General features: G+C 37.1%; 1 protein-coding gene across 1 annotated transcript; it reads right to left on the minus strand.

The window, feature by feature from the left end:
- Positions 1 to 4233: 4233 nt before the first annotated feature.
- LOC109993911 (major facilitator superfamily domain-containing protein 12) lies at positions 4234 to 16217 on the minus strand. Its single transcript, XM_020647051.3, has 11 exons — positions 15532 to 16217; positions 15292 to 15411; positions 12271 to 12481; positions 12011 to 12140; positions 10358 to 10591; positions 10096 to 10188; positions 9205 to 9297; positions 8406 to 8576; positions 8233 to 8327; positions 7597 to 7727; positions 4234 to 7408 (listed from the first exon to the last, which is right to left on the minus strand). Exons 1-11 carry the CDS (start codon positions 15677 to 15679, stop codon positions 7365 to 7367), a joined length of 1470 nt encoding a protein of 489 aa, XP_020502707.1. The 5' UTR covers positions 15680 to 16217; the 3' UTR covers positions 4234 to 7364.
- Positions 16218 to 17354: the final 1137 nt, after the last annotated feature.

A 17354-nucleotide genomic window follows, 5' to 3' on the forward strand; every position in this document is an offset into this window, starting at 1 on the left:
ACCACACCCGAATCAAGACATCACAACCAAATCAAGACACCACAACCAAATCAAGACATCACAACCAAATAAAAACACCATAACCAAATCAAGTCGTCACAAACAAATCAAGACACCAAAACCAAATCAAGACACCACAGTCAAATCAAGACACCAAAACCAAATCAAGACATCACAACCAAATCAAGACACCACAGCCAAATCAAGCCATTACAACCAAATCAAGACATCAAAACCAAATCAGCAACATCACAACCAAATCAAGACATCACAACCAAATCAAGACACTAAATCAATACACCACAACCAAATCAAGACACCACAGTCAAATCAAGACACCAAAACCAAATCAAGACATCACAACCAAATCAAGACACCACAACCAAATCAAGACACCACAGCCAAATCAAGACATCAAAACCAAATCAAGACACCACAGCCAAATCAAGACATCACAACCAAATCAAGACACCACAACCAAATCAAGACACCAAAACCAAATCAAGACATCACAACCAAATCAAAACACCACCGTCTTGATTTGGTTATGATGTCTTGATTTAGTTATGGTGTCTTGATTTGCTTGAGTTATTTTTAGTTGTGGTGTCCTAATTTGGTTATGGTGTCTTGATTTAGTTATGTTGTCCTGATTTTGTTGTGATGTCTTGATTTAGTTGTGGTGTCTTGATTTGGTTGTGGTGTGTGGATTTGGTTATGTTGTCCTGATTTGGTTGTTTTATCTTTGTTTGGTTGGTTGACTTTATTGATGGTTATTTTCTGCAGCAATTGTTTTCTTGAAGCTCCTGGGAGGATTGTTTTGGTTGGTTATGGAGCTCACTTAAAACGTATACTGATGTTGTTAAATGGTTTACAAAAGTAAACAAGACCTTAAGATAGAAGATATTTTCTTCTGTGGAGTTATTCTTATTCGTTACTGCTTTCAGCGGGTTGGTGTCATTTTCTACAGCCAAGATTCAGAGTTAGGGATACATTTGACGTTTCAAACTTGGCAGGCGAAGATTTTTCATCAGTAAACACAACTTACACAAGCACAGGACAAGATCAGCAAAGAGATGAAAGGTCAAACTTAATCTCCAGGGGATGCTTAGTGTGACACAAAGGTTTTTAGTTGCACGGTGTTAAGCTCTCAGGTTCACAGTCATTTTGTCTAAAAGTGCAAATCATCCTTTGTAATTAGCATTTAAAATTAAATGTCATTATATATCATGAGGTGAAATAAGTGTATAAAGAAGTTTCTTATAAACATGTTTGCATGATTGTTATCCTAATTCACCTCACACACATTTAAGCCATCATAAGAATTGCTTTGTATCCCAGCTCCATTGGCTGCCTGATAAATCATTCAACAAAATAGCTATTGTAGCTTTTTTTAATACTTTATCATACTTACGGTATTATAAAAACTATCCCTTCATCCAGTGTATCCTCTGAAGTAACTAGGGTTCATCTTAAAAGCAGGAGATATGGTGACTACACACCATCTTTATATGACTGAAATACATTTAAAAAAAACTACAACAGGCTGTATGGGTGATATATAAATAGACTATATGGAGTATATTTAATTTCTAAGAACTCAAGGTTATATCAATACTGTTTTTTAGTTCATTAATATTTCACAACTGATGGCAAGACAATTCTTAATTTTTTTAGAATGAAATAGAAACAATGTCATAGGTGACAATATTGTTGAAAGCAGCGGGTTGACTCTGAGTGTCATCATATAAATCATATGTAAGATAGAAAATATGAGGCAAAATGTATTAGGAATAACTATAAAATGTTTAATTATATATATATATTACAGAATACAATTATATTGTGTCTTGTTGTTAAGTCTTAATCTATTGTTTGTGGCCACCTCCTCCCACATACACATCCATAGGGCCGCATTGTACAGGTTGCCCTGAAATTCTGGCTGCACCAGTTTCGTGTTAGGGGCTGGTGACAGCATACGGTCGAAAAAACTACATTACAAGTGAGGATTATCACGTACCCCCTCAGCTATTCTAAAATCATTGTAAACCATATCAGACTTCATCAAGGTGTGTGTGTGTGGTGAGTGCAACAATGTGCAGCCTGCAGGTCTGTGAAGCCCCGCCCCCTGGAGCTTCTGATAATCAAAATAAAGGCTCACTTCTGATTTTGTTGACTAAAATATCTTCTATTTTCGTCAACTAAAATGATGTGCAATTTTAGTCAGTGACTAATTGACTAAATTAAATCAATAACAAATGAATCATATCTGACTAAATATAAAGGACATTTTCATCAGGGGACTAAATTAGAAAATGGTGTGAAGATTAACACTTTTCAGGTCCCACAGAAACAGGTATTGATTATTTGATTTTTAAATGTTTGATGCATCCATACATTCATGTCTTTGAACTTGGGACACGTAATGAGAGCTTGCAGCACTCTGGGATAATTTGTTAGTGTATATAATCAGTATAGAAAAGGTATTGATATGGTGATGTGGAACAATAGTTCAGACTGATAGCTTATATAATTTAAGGAAAAAAAGTAGCAGTCTCAAGTCAATGCAATTCGTGCTTATAAAATTTGGTGGATCTTTCTAATGGACTTAATTAACTAATAATTGGAATCAATTAAATTAAGTCATGATAAAATGAAAACATACCTAATGTTGTGAATGAGTGACAAAAAGCTTCTAAAGGATTTGACTTTTGATCCTATAATTTGCACATTTTCATCCCCTAAGAACTTTGTTTGCAAGAGCTTGTGCCAACTTCTCTATGTAGCATGAGTTAAAGGTTGTATGATGGATTGATGGAAAACAGCGCTTTAGAGCCTGAGTCTACTCAGTGATTGGTGGGTGGAGCCTCTGTATTGAACCCGCCCCTTCGGCTACGCAAAACACACATTTGACTTGATGACCCCTCAGACCTGCGCAGCAAAACAGATTATTCTTTAGTGTTTGTTAAATTTCCTCTCGCCTTCTCTACTCTGCTAATCACAGTGGTGCACGAGCTGCATTTGCCAACAGAGCTGTCAATCACATTGTTTTATCTCCTTTTTATAGCATCAATTAATTTATTAGAACTAAACTTAGTCTATGAAAATGAATCAACACGATAAGGGCAAAGTTAAAAGACAAAAACATGTTTGGGAAAAATGTATTCGGCTTTAATTTTGACTTTCTTGTTTGACCTATTTCCCGAATAACATAACACAAACCCTTCTAAAATACCATGAGGAGAAAGACTTTATGACCGTCACCGCCATGCAGTGATGTGAGCTCCAAATGTTTTGGCTTCACATTGCGGAGCTTGAATATCGTCACATTTTTTGTGATGTCCGAACAAAGTCTTAAAACAAAACAGTTTGAAGGTATATAAACCCAAAGATTAGAAACAGATGTGAATTACATCCTGTTATGATAATGCGTTAGGAGGATTCACTTCAGGGTCTTTAGCGGTAGGCGTGGTTGGTAGGAGAAGAAGCAGGGTCAGTACTGCTGATTGCTGATTGCTGATTGCTGAGTACTGTTGCTGTTGGTCAGCCATTCAGATTAGACTGAATTTATAATGAGAGTTGCTTATTGTAAGCTAATATCAAAAGTGAATGTTCAGGGAACATTCACCTCAAACAGAGATTTGAATCTAGGTTCCCGTCCGACCCGATGCAGTAAACGTCCAACTTGGAGAATTTAAGCCAATGATTTTTTACACTGATTCTTTTTCGGATTTCTATTTCATAAAGTGGTCCCTCCATCCAGCAAGGATTGTTGTTATGGGAAAAAAAAAAAAAAAAGAGTACTAAAATGTTGGTAGATAATAAAATCACATCAATCGTACTTCCTAACTAAAGGTAGTCCAGCTGTTGTGGAAAATCTTTTCCATTTCTCTCTGATGACTGACATTTGTTGCTTGACTTGAAACATTCTTATTAAATATGTTTTATCTTCAAAGGTTAAGTAATTATGATTGTGGCTTTTTGGAAATTCCATTTAGATTTGAAGGTGCAGACTACTAGAAGTGAGTTGCACCTCATGAATCACTTTTAATACATCTCTTAAAAAAACAACACAAACCCTTATCAAATATCAAAAAGCTACTAGAGCAGCAAAGACAAAAGGGAGAAAATACAAACATTTATTAAAATGCAGATAAGGATTCTCTCAGAGAGCTTTGTCAGAGATATGGAAGAACATCAAAAAATGCCCCTGAACTAGAACTGAACACACAATCACACATTTCAATACACTTTATTGCACAAGTCCTTTAAAAATAAGTTTAAATCACAGACAAGCCCTTTCAAGTTTCCTTTGATTAAAGAAAATATGTTTCATATTTTAATTTTAGATATAAAATATATTCAGATTGCATTTGGTATGTGATTATACAGAGGTCAAACTATGTACAATGAAAACAATTATCAAAAACAAACAATGTACTCTGATCCCCTTATTTCCAGAATCCCTTGTGTCCATAACTCTTATTGTACAGCTTTATATTTAACTTTGAAATATACCTGAGCAACACATCAAACACTGTGAAGCTCCTCTGAGTTTAGACAGAAGCAGACATGAGAATACAAAGAGCATTGTATTGGATTGGATTTTAGAGTTGGTTTTGAATGACCTTTCAATGAAACATTCCACCTAGAAATGAAAACCAGACTGAGCTGTCTTTCACATGAACCAAACTAACTAGCTAACATTGCAAAGTGCTGACAGGACATCAGCTGTTACTGTGAAGACACTGAGTTGAAAACAATACAAGTTGTTCCTGAGCATAAAGCTACACCCTGACATAATCATTTAAGCTAGCTTTAACCCCGGGTTAAGAGAGTCTTCCATAATGTCACAATTGAAGAAGACTTTAACCATACAAAAAATATATAAAAAGATATTAGAAAATACTGGCAGCTGAGGAGAGCAGTAAAGAGTAGACAGTGTAACATAGACCCTCCCTCTCAATCACTGGGAATGTTCTGGACTGTTACCTTCTATGTACACAGATTTGACCATCAGGGTTCACACACTCCTGGACCATGTCAGGAGATGTTTTGGATTTTGGACTCACCCTGAACAAGCGGGAATACACCACATATGGCCAACGCTTCCCTTTCTCATCCCTTTCTTTTGGCTCTTATGTCCGTCACAGATCTCTGATAACAAGTTCCCTTTTGGAGTGGCTTGATGTGAGCTGTGCTCCATATTGTCCAGTGCAGCAAATGACTTCAAGTTAAGTCTATTCTGACATTGACCTGGTTTCCCTCATCATTGTTTGGCACTTCTTTAAAGGTTTCACTTAAATTCTCCTGTCAGGCAGCCACCTAGTGGGCTGGTTGGGTTAAATAGAAAAACATTCCTGATTCAAACACAATGTCAAAAATATTATGATTATGATTCCAATACTTTTGAAGCACATGCATTCAATTTTAGTTATGCATGATGCATGCATGATTTCAGGCCAAAACAGGCTGTGTTTGAGTCAGAGAACTGAACTTTCTTCATTTAGCTTAACAACACATGGCTCATTTGACAGCTGGGTTGCTATTGGCTCATCTGTAGTATCCATTCACATTCATACAGATGTAAAGAGTAAGGGTCGGATTCTAATTTTATACCGACCCAAGTCAAATTAAATTAAACTACATTTTGTATCTGCGGCAACATATTAGTAGTAAAGCAAGTATAGTAAAATAAAAGTAAAATCTTAAATCTTAATCTTAATCTAGTAAGTAATCTTTTAAAAGTAATAATTTAACTTTGTATTGATAATATTTCCCTGTCACATGCTGAAAAAGAGATCTGCTCAAACGTCCGTGTGGTAATTAAAATACAATTTATGATTTCTGTCCTAATTGTTTTTCTTGTTTGAACATTTTTCGGGATTCAGCACCCAGTTGTTTTTTCTATTATTATTGATAACATTTCAAATAAAAAATAGGGAATAATACAAAATACATCTTTGGAAGTATTTTCTTGACGGTTTCTCAGACATGGAGAAAGGTCAAAAAAACTTGTCCATGTTCACAAGTTTGTTCGACAAAGAGCTCAAAACCCAGAGATATACATAATCTGGAACCAGTAAATAATTTGCATTATGCTTCTAAAAACGGTGTGAAATGATAAATTAATCATCAAAAACGTTTTCCAGTTTTAAACGGAGACACTGAGATAAAGACCTTAGAGAAAGAGTCCCATGCATTGAGTGTGAAAAGATTCTATCCAGCATCTAGATTGTTTAAATCCACTAAACAACCAGTACTCTGTTTCTTTTGAACAGGAAAATAGTTCATCTTTTATATAGATTTAATAAACGTGAAATATTTCAAGGCCTTTTTTGTTTTTTTATCTTTATTATTATTCTGATACGGAAACTTGGACGTGGACTTGCAAGTGAACTTGCAGCTCGTCCATATTTTTGGGTCTGGGGTCTCTCATCTTCCTCCATAGATTCTGTAGGGGGTTCAGGTCAGAAGTGATTTCATCTGCTGGTGTTGGTCAAAGCAGCAATCTGCCAGGCGATTTTAGAGCATTTCATGCTTCCATCTGCAGAAAGCTTGGAGAGCTTTGGAGAATGCTATGGAGATGATAAATGGACTTGATCTTATAGTGCTTTTCTAGTCTTCTGACTACTCAAAGCTCTTTTAAACTGCATGTCACACCTACACATTCACATATATTTTCTTATATTTTGAAATGTTGGATTTTTGATCAGTATGAGCAGTAAGTCGTAATCATCAAGATAAAAAAAGGCTTCAAATATTTAACTTTATGTGTAATTAATCTAATTTACATGAACGTTTTACTTTTTGAAATAAATATTCAAAATGTTTTAAGCTGCAGCTGTGATATGAGCCATATGTGAGCTGTTTTTTCTCTTTTGTTGTTTGATCTCCGTATAAAGAGGAAGTACATTATACAGCCCGAAGTATGAGACATTACCTCATAACTTTCATTACACTCTGCCATCATTAAAACTGTAATCTATGCTGTTTGCTGTGCTGAATAATTGTTTCTTATTAGAGTAGAAAGTGAGTGAAAATGAAAGAAGAAAAGGCTTGACTACTACCTGGTGGAGTAATTACAACTCGACTACATTAAAATAACTAACTGTAATCACCACAATGACTAAGTGGAAATGAAAAGGTGTTTTTTGTTTTCATATGATAGGAAAACAAAGTCTAGGTTAAAAATAAGTAGAAGTGCTCTCCCAGTTAGGTTGATCTGGATTCCCTTCTTACTCCTGTCACCTTTTTAAGAGGTGCCTAATGTGCAGCAAGCTTTTCCCTCAGAACTGAAGATTGATCTTACAAAGGAACAGATGTTGTGTAGCTGGAGTGTCACGGTACAATGCTGAGAGGGCTGTTTAGTTTATTCTGGGTCCTTCCTCTGAAATGTCTGGCAGATCTCCTACAGCGAAACACACACACAAACACAGGAAAGGAGAAGTGAAAGAAATATCAAGGCTGGGTTGTTTTTATCGAGTCCTGCAAGTTAACTGTTTCTATGGTTGCAGTGTTACAAGTTTGGAAATACTCCCTTAATTAAAGATACGACACAAACACATGAAGTATGTATTAGTATAGATGTTCACTCACGTAGTCGGATCTTGATTGGCCAGATGAGGATGGAGCAGAGCGCCAGAGTTGCAATGATGGCCACACCTCCTGTTACTATGACCATGATGTAGTGATAGAACCACACGCATGCAGGACAACAGATTACAGTACTAAGAGAGAGAGAAAAGGAGAGGGGGGAGAGAGAGAGAGAGAGAGAGAGAGAGAGAGAGGGAGAGACAGAGAGATTTAAACATTACACAGGCTACAAACACTAAAGCTAGTAAGATGTGAAAGAACAATTTCTACAACAAAACCTAACATAGGGTAACGTATTTGTTTATTTTTCTAATATCCCCCCCCCCCGCAACATTTTCAACAGTAACATCATGAATGTTTCACATAAACACTCTTCTCTTGTTGGCCATACTTTTATAGCTCGTTCCTTTTTTTCTTCTGAAAGTAATTTTACTCTTCACAACGCCCTGTCAAGTGATGTGAGTTCTCATAGTTGGGGTTCACTTCATGGATTTTTAGACTGTAGGGGTTTAATGGTTACAAATCCCAAGTAGAAGAGATTATAGGTAAAGATGCTCTATTCTCTTTTGTATTAAAGGTTTGCATGCATCTTATATCTAATAAGTGTTTAACAAGAGTGAGTGTGTGGGTCAAACTTACTGGCAAGGATGCAGGGCCTGAATGATCATCACAGCCACTCCGTTAGCAAGTTTATCAGTGAAGCTCATGGCTCCATAAACAAACGCCCCGCTTTGCTGCAGAGACATTGATGAGGATAAACGTTACATTACAAGTCTGTCTTTAACAAACACATACAAACACACACACTTTACCGTCTGGTTAGAAATAAGTTCGGCCGTCATGGCTAGGGATATGACCAGGATTGTGGCTGACCCCATCCCGAGCAGAACAGCTGCCCCGTACACGCGCTGACCCATCTTGTCATCCAACAGCACCCACGAGGAGAAGGCCAGGATCAGCAGCAGACCCACAAAGTAGGTGAGCTTCAGACATCAAAAGAGACATACAGTATATAACAGTTCAAATTCAGCCCAGGTCAAAGTTAGCAATCTATAGACTTGAAAAAACAAGGCCTGTTATCATCTATACGCCAAAAGAAATGTTTGGTCATGTTTGTTTCTGCAGAGATCATGCCTTCTGTCAGTTTTGTCTTATCTTGCTGTGTTGGTGAAGTTTTTGGACATCAACCTTTTGGGCAGTAAGTCAACGCGTTTTCTCTCATTTTTTTTACTTTCTTCATCTTTCCATTTTTAAAACAAATATACATAAATATGCAGCAAGGAAGTGGGGTTTTCATGTCTTCATGTTTAAAAAATAATAATAAAAGTGAATAAACACATTTTATTGACAATAGCACACATGCAGAATGTCACTGTTTTTAGAAAATGATATGCCCATCAGAATCAGGATATAAAAAGTACAAGATCTTCCTCTCATATTCATGAGAGCCTGCTCTTTTTAATTATGATGTGTGTTTTTTTTTCATCCTGATGGATTTAAATTGTGTCTGATTTTAGAGGGAGCTGTATCTGGTTATTATGAGAGCCTTATTCCATAGTTATGAGAAAAGGCCTCTGGCTTGACAAGGCTGTGCGCTGAGTGTTTACTTACACATTTTCCGATGAGTTTACTGAGAGGCTTCATAATGAAGGAGGACATGAAGCCACTCAGGAACATCACTAATGGGATTGTTGCAATGAACTTCTGTTGGAGGGAAAAGAAAAACAGAATGAACAAAAAAATAATAACTGAATGTATAAAAAAAGACATATCTTATATACATATTTTATCTTATACATTCTTTAATCCACCTTCATGTGATTAAAATTACTCCTCAATTCACGCAAACAAGTGAAAAATGAGACTGGGCTGACTCTAGTTTAGACTCATAAGTACCTTTCCACAACTTGCACATTCACTAGTGGACCTGCAATGGCGGACGTGTACCCCGAATCACAAGCATTTGTCGATCTATTTACGCATTGTAATACGTAATGTTTCTTTAAATACAATTTGTTTACTTTGGTTACCATGGTAATTTAAGGTGGCTTATCAACATAACCAGGTCAGATAATGGTTAGTCAAGAGTTTCATGTCGTGACTAAACACTGCTCTGCCTCAAGTTTGGACTCTATGGTTTCATGTTCTTTCTCTGAGTTTGTCTGTGAAGAACGCTGAACAAGCTCCATCACGTCACTCCATATCACGTCAGCGTTCCAGCTGAGAGGAAATGTGACAAACTGAAAAAGAGTGCTAAAAGAAATGAAGTTCAACTTCATATGTTCATTCATTCAAAGGAAGGAAGTAAACTGAGTGAGGTTGTCTTAATTCACGTGTCAAAGGGTCGCATGAAGTCTAGTGTAGTGGACACTTCTGTAACTTGCTCAAATTTATTTAAAAAAAGGGCACTATGAATGCCCTAAGAAGTCAAACTTTACATTCATAATATATAAATATTCATGCATGAAAGTTTTTAGAATGATTGTGAAATGCTTGTGTTACCTTGGGCAGCCCCAGAGTGTTGATGAGATACATTGAGATGTAGGTCTGAGAGAGATTGACTATTAACCTGGTGGACATGTAGAGTAAGGCCACCTGCACAGACACACAGTAATGCACACACGTGTTAGAGGTTTTCTAAAGGAAGCAAACACTTTCAATAATGTTCAATATGTGTCTGTAATTTGTTCATCAAAAGTAAGACGTTGATTTAACAGCCATAGTGAAAGTACCATCAGAGAGTCTTGTGGTAGACTCCTCCTACCTGGTAAAAAGCAGGCTGCTTCAACCAACATTTCCATTGCAGGAGAAGTGATTTGTTCTTAGGACGTAAAAGTAAGGGCATCCGCTCCCCCTTCTCTTCTTCTTCCTCCTCTGTCCTCTTCCTCTCACACTCATCTTCCCTGCCACCTTCCACTACAGGCCTTCGCTCTTTGGTCCCGAGGTGGAAGAAAAGAGAGAAGACGGCACCGATGCCGAGCACAATCAATGCCAGATTCTGAAATCAAACACCACATAATATTTGTTATAAACTGTCCCAAAAGAGAAACATTCAACTTTCTCTTGTAAGCGCTAAAGACACAATGATAACTACAAGAACAACATACGTGCTACTGCTATTAGCACGTATTATTATCACATTTCAGCAGGCTTTATAAAAGAAAAACAGTCCATATATAGAGCAAACACACTCTGGGGTTAATGACATCCGGGCTCCAGTTCATCTGGTGATGATTAGTTTGTAAAGGAGGAGAGGAGAGGGATGACTGACTTATTTATTGATCCTAGATGCTTTTGATCCCTAGAATGGATGAAATAATAAAAAATGTAAAGCCTATGACATCATGTGTTTATCATCAAGTTTAGAAAGCTACATTTATACTGTTGTATAATATATGATACAAGATAAGGACAAAAAGTACTCAATGCCCTCATACTTGACGCTGTTTTACTTGTGTCGAAGAAACATTGAACTCCATTAGTTTTTGATTTCATATGGTAATGCACAATTGTGTTCCTTTTTCTGAGAAATATGATGTTGTTTTGGTGCTCTACAGTCTCCACCCAATGTAGCCCTCGTTCTGAATTCACTGTTTTGGTTAATTAACCAGCTGACAGATTGTTTCTGAAGCCAGGTTGTTAACACACTTAAAAAATCTGTTTTATAAAAGAAAGGAGAATAAAACTGTCAAAACTAAGTATGTTAAGTTTCTTGAGAATGAGACAATGGTGCCATCTAACTGAGTTTTGATCCATTATTTTCAGCTTTTTTCACCATTATTTTTAGTTATAGTTACAGTATGATAAATGAGAAAAGATAAGGGCATGGATAAGTTGTTGTTCTGCTTTCAGTCTGCATACAGTATTGTCTGATCAAACAAAAACAAGTTCCATTTGTTTTGAAAGACTTCTCCATATGTCCATCAAAAGTCATTTCAAAGTAATATTTTCAGCTCATCCAGAAGTCAAATGTTTGTCAGTGTCATTAGAAAGTTTGAATCTGTATGAATACTGCTGCGCATTTACCAACAAGGAGCAGATAAAAATGTCCTCATAGTGGCACATGGCCATTGTTTGGGAATACAAAGCTTCATTCAGTGAGGCTCATTCGCTTTACATAAATGCAAATTTTGCCCCAAATTTATGAGTGATTACTTTTTACTGCAACCAGAGACTATTTAATCTGGGCTGCATTGAACCCTTTGATTGTGCTTTGTGAATTAGCATCTCCTTGACACATCTGTACAGTACATCATATTACTGCATGTATCTATCTGTATATCTCAGTCACTAACCACCTACTTTCCTGAGAGCTCATGAGCTCTCTTAGGCTCCTCAAGATCGTTGGTTGACGGCCTGCCAGAACAACCCCACTTTTGAACATTTTAAAGTTCCATGTTCACATGTGACTCCTCACCCTAAAGACAGGAATATCTTCTGGTCCGAGTGCATCACTGAGTGGGTCATCACCCCCTCTGGCCTGGACATGGAACAGCAGGTAAGCCAAAGCATACACTGTGATGTTGGCTATAACTGTGAACGCATACCTGGATGGGCGCACACGCACGCACACACACACACACACACACACACACACACACACACACATTATAGAGAAACATGTTCATGATCTGCACAATTCTTAACTTGTGTGGAGTATGTTAGAATCAAACATACCTGTATGCAGTTAGTTCTACTTTAGCGTGTTCACAGGTGACGAGCTCTGGAATAAGAGACAGGTGGGAGATCTGAGTGGCAGCCCAGCCGAACTGAAAGACGACGATGAACGGGACAAAGTAGGTCAAACTGACCCACTGAGGGGTGAGGGAGTCACAGCCCAGACACTGGTTGAAGACGAACGCAAAGGACAGCATTACGCTTACTGTACCTGGATAAAACAAACACACATGAATAAAATAAGAGATGAGAAAAATGGACCATTAGTTAACTAGTTAATAAAGCTTTCATTATTTTCTATTCGCCCAAATTAACTATTATCAGTAGACATTATTTCAACTCATTCGAATGTGAAAAATTTAAACTTAAAGCCATAAAATAAAATGACTTTTTGTAGTTTGAATATCAACTAGGCAGAAATGAACAGGTATTAATTTACACTTTCTTCACTTTACTGCAGAATGAGTATACAGAGAACAATGATCTCTTTTCAACCTCTAAGATTTACCATTTTTCAATACCTTAAGTTCTGTGCTGGTTATGTCATTTCCCCCGCTCTTGATTTGGAGCCAAAGGAACAAGCTCTTCATGTCAACATATGTACAAATATTACACTTCCATTTTATATCAAAGTTTAAGACACGACATTTAACATGTAACATTTAAGCTCAAACATTATAGTAATGAGAGAAACACAAAAACATGACGTTTTAATGAAGTCAATAAGTGGATGAGGGTTTATGCAAAAAAAAAAAAACGGCCTAAAACAACAGAATCAACCGAAGTTAATAATTCAACATAATAGTACAACAATAATGAAAAGTGATATTGCAAATCAAAGTGATAGTGAAATGAACAAGGTGCAGCTAATGGATGAGTTCATTCATATTGAAAAAGTCCCTGATAATGAAAATAAATACTTTAGATAATAATGAACATAAAGGCCAAACTGAAAAGTAATATAGCATTAAGTAAGGTCTTTTACCTGCTTTTTGTAACATAACAATGAGTAAGGTCTTTTACCTGCTCTTTTTGTAAAGTGTCTCCAGATAATACTTGTTATAAGTTGCTTTACAAATAAAGATTGATTGATTGATAATATTGCACATTATATGAATTGTTATATTGCAGATGACATTAGAAGCAACTATTGCCCAAGATAATAAACATAATATAGTCTGATACTGAAACGTAATACTGCAAAGGATATGTAAGCTATTATTGAAAAGGAGTAAACTAATGCAGTAAGTTATTTAATAGTTTTAGTACAGGGGTGCCCGAACAGTCGATCGCGATCGACAGGTAGATCGCTGACTGATTCTCAGTCGATCGCGAGATGTTTAGTCAATATAAAATACAATTGTAAAATAGAAAAGTGATTTCAATTTCATCTCATTGCACTGTTTCCCACACACGATACCTGTGTTGGGAGCCCAAGTATACTTCCGACCTGTTTGTATTTAATTTTTCATTTATTCATGAAATTGCTGCGTGCATGAGAGAGGGCGAGCGAGAGGGCGTGCGAGCGGGGGAGAGCGCGCGCAAGAGAGAGAGTCATGCGCAAGGACGTGCAGGTAAAACCGGGGGGGGTAAATGTTTTACAAAAAAGTCATATATAGAAACTATGCTACGAGTATTAAGCGCATTTGATGAAGCTGCAGCTACTTTTCTCTGCTCCTCTCTGCTGTCATGACTGTGAGCATCGCGGGGGATGAGACACACCAACATACAGCGCAAACGCACACACATACACACACACTTGCACTGGAGCGCCAGCCACCACGCGAATCTTTTTCCTTTTTACTTTTAGTGCTACAGCACACAGTTGATCCGTGATCTTTACGGACCGAGGTGGGAACACACGTGATCCGGTCAAACGGTTGGTTGGACTTTACTCCGTTCACTCTCACCGTGTCTGCAGCTAATTTAACAAAAGCAACATCATCTCACAGCAGCCTGCTGTAGTCTGTGAACATCTCCACACAGATTAAAGTTGTTTGTTGTAAACAAAATTAAGGGAAAAACATATGTGATATAAATACAAACGTAATATTAAAATGTAGCCTACCCTAAAATAAGAGTTTTTAAAAAAGTATGTCGATATTGCATTATTTTTTACAGAACTCTCATTTATTATATCTGATATTATTTTCTGTTTGTTGTGTGAGTATTAAATGCGTTTGTAGGCTGTCGGTAAAGGCTATGGCTCACTATGTGGACTGGTAGATCTCGGCAGACTGGTAACTTTAAAAGTAGATCTTGGTTCAAAAAAGGTTGGGCACCCCTGTTTTAGTATAAGAAAGATTTCATATTTCCAAATGTTTATATCCCCTGCATATGCGTAGGACTACTTTCAAATCCGTTATTCAGCTCTGCTGTCTTCATCACCCTTTTTACACCCAGCGCTGCCTGGCCTGTGCTTAACACAGCCTAACCCTGTAGGAGGATGTGTATAACGAAGCTTTCCCTTTGTGTAATCATGCCACAGTGGAGAACCAACCACTTCTGGCTCGCCTTGTATGAGCCTTATTTCCCTGTGATGACAGAGTCTTGTAAAACCCCTTCTGACCTGAACAAGATCAATAAAATATATGCTTAGTGTTCAGTATGGGATTCAGAGTCCAAGCGGCAGTTTCCTAAAAGTCGACATGCACAATCTTTATGAGAGAATGTGCATAAAAGCTAACTAACTGAGAAAAACAAGGATCTACTTCATGACTTGACCCCAGGACTGGTATCTTCCTAATAAAGCTTTTAGCCCCCTCTATTGCCTGGGTATAGAACATTAACAGAAGGATCTCACTTTTTACAGCAACATGCATATATGAAGATGTAGAGTTGTTTATATTAGTATTTTATCGTATAGTTTTATTCATTCAGTATTTAAAAAACAGAAACACAGTCTCAAAATAATATGAAGACAGACAATAAACGGAAACTGTGGTAAAACATACGGCAAGGTAACAAAGAGTCACAGTGCAATATTATTAAGTTGTCTGTCTATCAATCTATTTTACATACCAACTAAATGCCATGTTTTTCTCTTGCCGTAGTTGCCACAGCCAGGGGTTCGGTCAGACTCGTAGCCAACAAGAGGCGTACAGATGGCATCAGCTATCTGCCCAACCAGCAGCAGCACACCTACACAAGTGAGACAGTCACAATCCAGTTTTAATCAGTGAAAAACATAGTAAATATGACAGACAGATAGATAGAGACAGATAGATAGATAGAGGTAGACAGACAGGTAGACATACTCACCTGCATACGAGTTTTGGAAACCCAGTACTGAGTGGTAGAAGACCAGTAGGTAAGTGAACCACATGGACGCACACAGGTCATTCAGAAAGTGTCCCAGCGCATAACTGAGCCTTCCCAGGGCAGGTAGTGATCTCTGCATGTCCGACATCGTTTTTCTTCTTAGTATCCAAAACGGTTTAAACTGATCATAACACGCGCCTTAAACAAACCAGATAGGCGCTATAAAAAGTAACCAAACAACTAAAAAAATCTCAATATTTGATTCTACAATTCACTTAGCAGACGCTTTTATCCAAAATGATAAACCAGAACAACAAAACACCTCCTATCCCCTTTACAAATGTTAACTTCACTTTGTCTGAGATTTATATGCTGCCCCAGCAGGATATTGGATTTCCTCTTCAGGCGATAGTGGAGCGCCTTGTCACAGCCAGAGGAGGAATGGAAAGTGAACCAGAACCAATGAGTTTGAATCTCATTTCTACCACTGTATCACTTTTGAACAGCTAACATGCTTAGACAAGACGATGTGCAGTCCCTACCTGTGTAGTCCCTCCCTGTTTCCTAAACGTTTCCCTGACCCCTAACCCTATCAGCGTAGTGGAAAGTAACATTTCCTTTAATCTAACTCAACACGGTAAACATCTACTGGCAGCCATGAAGCGACATATTTACAGGCTGATGTAAACAACATCGCAGACCAGCAATGATGACGTCAGCATAAAGAACTAATAGGAAACAATTTCCTGCTCCTTTCAGCCAATCACAGAAACCTCGCTCGTGACTTCCTCACGTGACGGCGTACTGTTGTTAAAGAAGCACAAAAACAAATAAAAACAAAAACAAAAAAACAATAAGAAAAACGAGGAAGGCGAAAATTAAATCTTAAAATATATAAATATATATATTTTTTCTTTGTAAGTTCCAACATACTTTTAGGCTTTCGTATACTTCAGTCCTTCTAATGATTGAATTATTAGAAATGTGTGTGTGTGTGTAAAGTAAACATATTTTACTTAAAATAATTGTTTTCCAACGTTTCCTAACATTTAAATAACGTAAATAAATTCGAGGTCAATCCAAAAATATTTAACACAAATGCAAAAGTAAATGAATCTAAGTGAGTTGGAGTCAGTTTCACAGAACACAGAATTTAGAAAAGTCACTTATATATATTTATGAGGCAATTTGTTGAAATGAATGACTTTAGTCATTTGTTACAGTGAGTCTAGATCAATTCCACATTTATATTGGCAAAGCATGTACTCTTCCATAAAGCATAGAAGAGATACCCTCAACCCACTTTCTGATGTTTTCTTTGATTGTACATGTGGGTCTTTAAAAGGGAAGATATTCAAGTCTGGTTATCATTCATATCTTTCCATATTAACGTGAGAAAATGATGAATACTGTATATCTGATCTATTATTTTACACAATAACTATGATTGGAATGTTTTATCTTTTACAATTATAGTAACAATTCCCTGTGATGTTTTTCACAAAGACTTCTATACCCCTAAAATAATAACAGACGTGTGGGTCGAATTTTCTGTTGTTTTGGGGAAAATGAGCATCATGTAAAGTTGCTCTTCAGGATTCTGACTCTCATGGGAAGTTTGTGCCACAGCAAGAACATGTCTTATTTTCTATCTCCTATTGACCTGTCTGTTAGTCATACTGACGTATGACTCCTAGGTCTTTAGTACCAATGTACCAACCTTAGCTTTTATATGGCGTTTATATTCCTCTTACCACTCAAGGCAATTTTACACACACTTCAGGTGCAGTCGTGACAGTTCACATGGAGGACTTGAGGTGGCA

This window comes from Labrus bergylta, chromosome 4 (genome assembly GCF_963930695.1).
Source record: "Labrus bergylta chromosome 4, fLabBer1.1, whole genome shotgun sequence".
NCBI lineage: Eukaryota > Metazoa > Chordata > Actinopteri > Labriformes > Labridae > Labrus > Labrus bergylta.

Coding starts and splice junctions, on each gene's coding strand:
- LOC109993911 (XM_020647051.3), bottom strand. CDS start 15,679: ATGTCGGACATGCAGAGATCACTACCTGCCCTGGGAAGGCTCAGTTAT. Junction 15,412..15,531: donor TTTCCAAAACTCGTATGCAG/GTGAGTATGTCT, acceptor TCACTTGTGTAG/GTGTGCTGCTGCTGGTTGGG. Junction 10,189..10,357: donor AGCAGCCTGCTTTTTACCAG/GTAGGAGGAGTC, acceptor GTGTCTGTGCAG/GTGGCCTTACTCTACATGTC.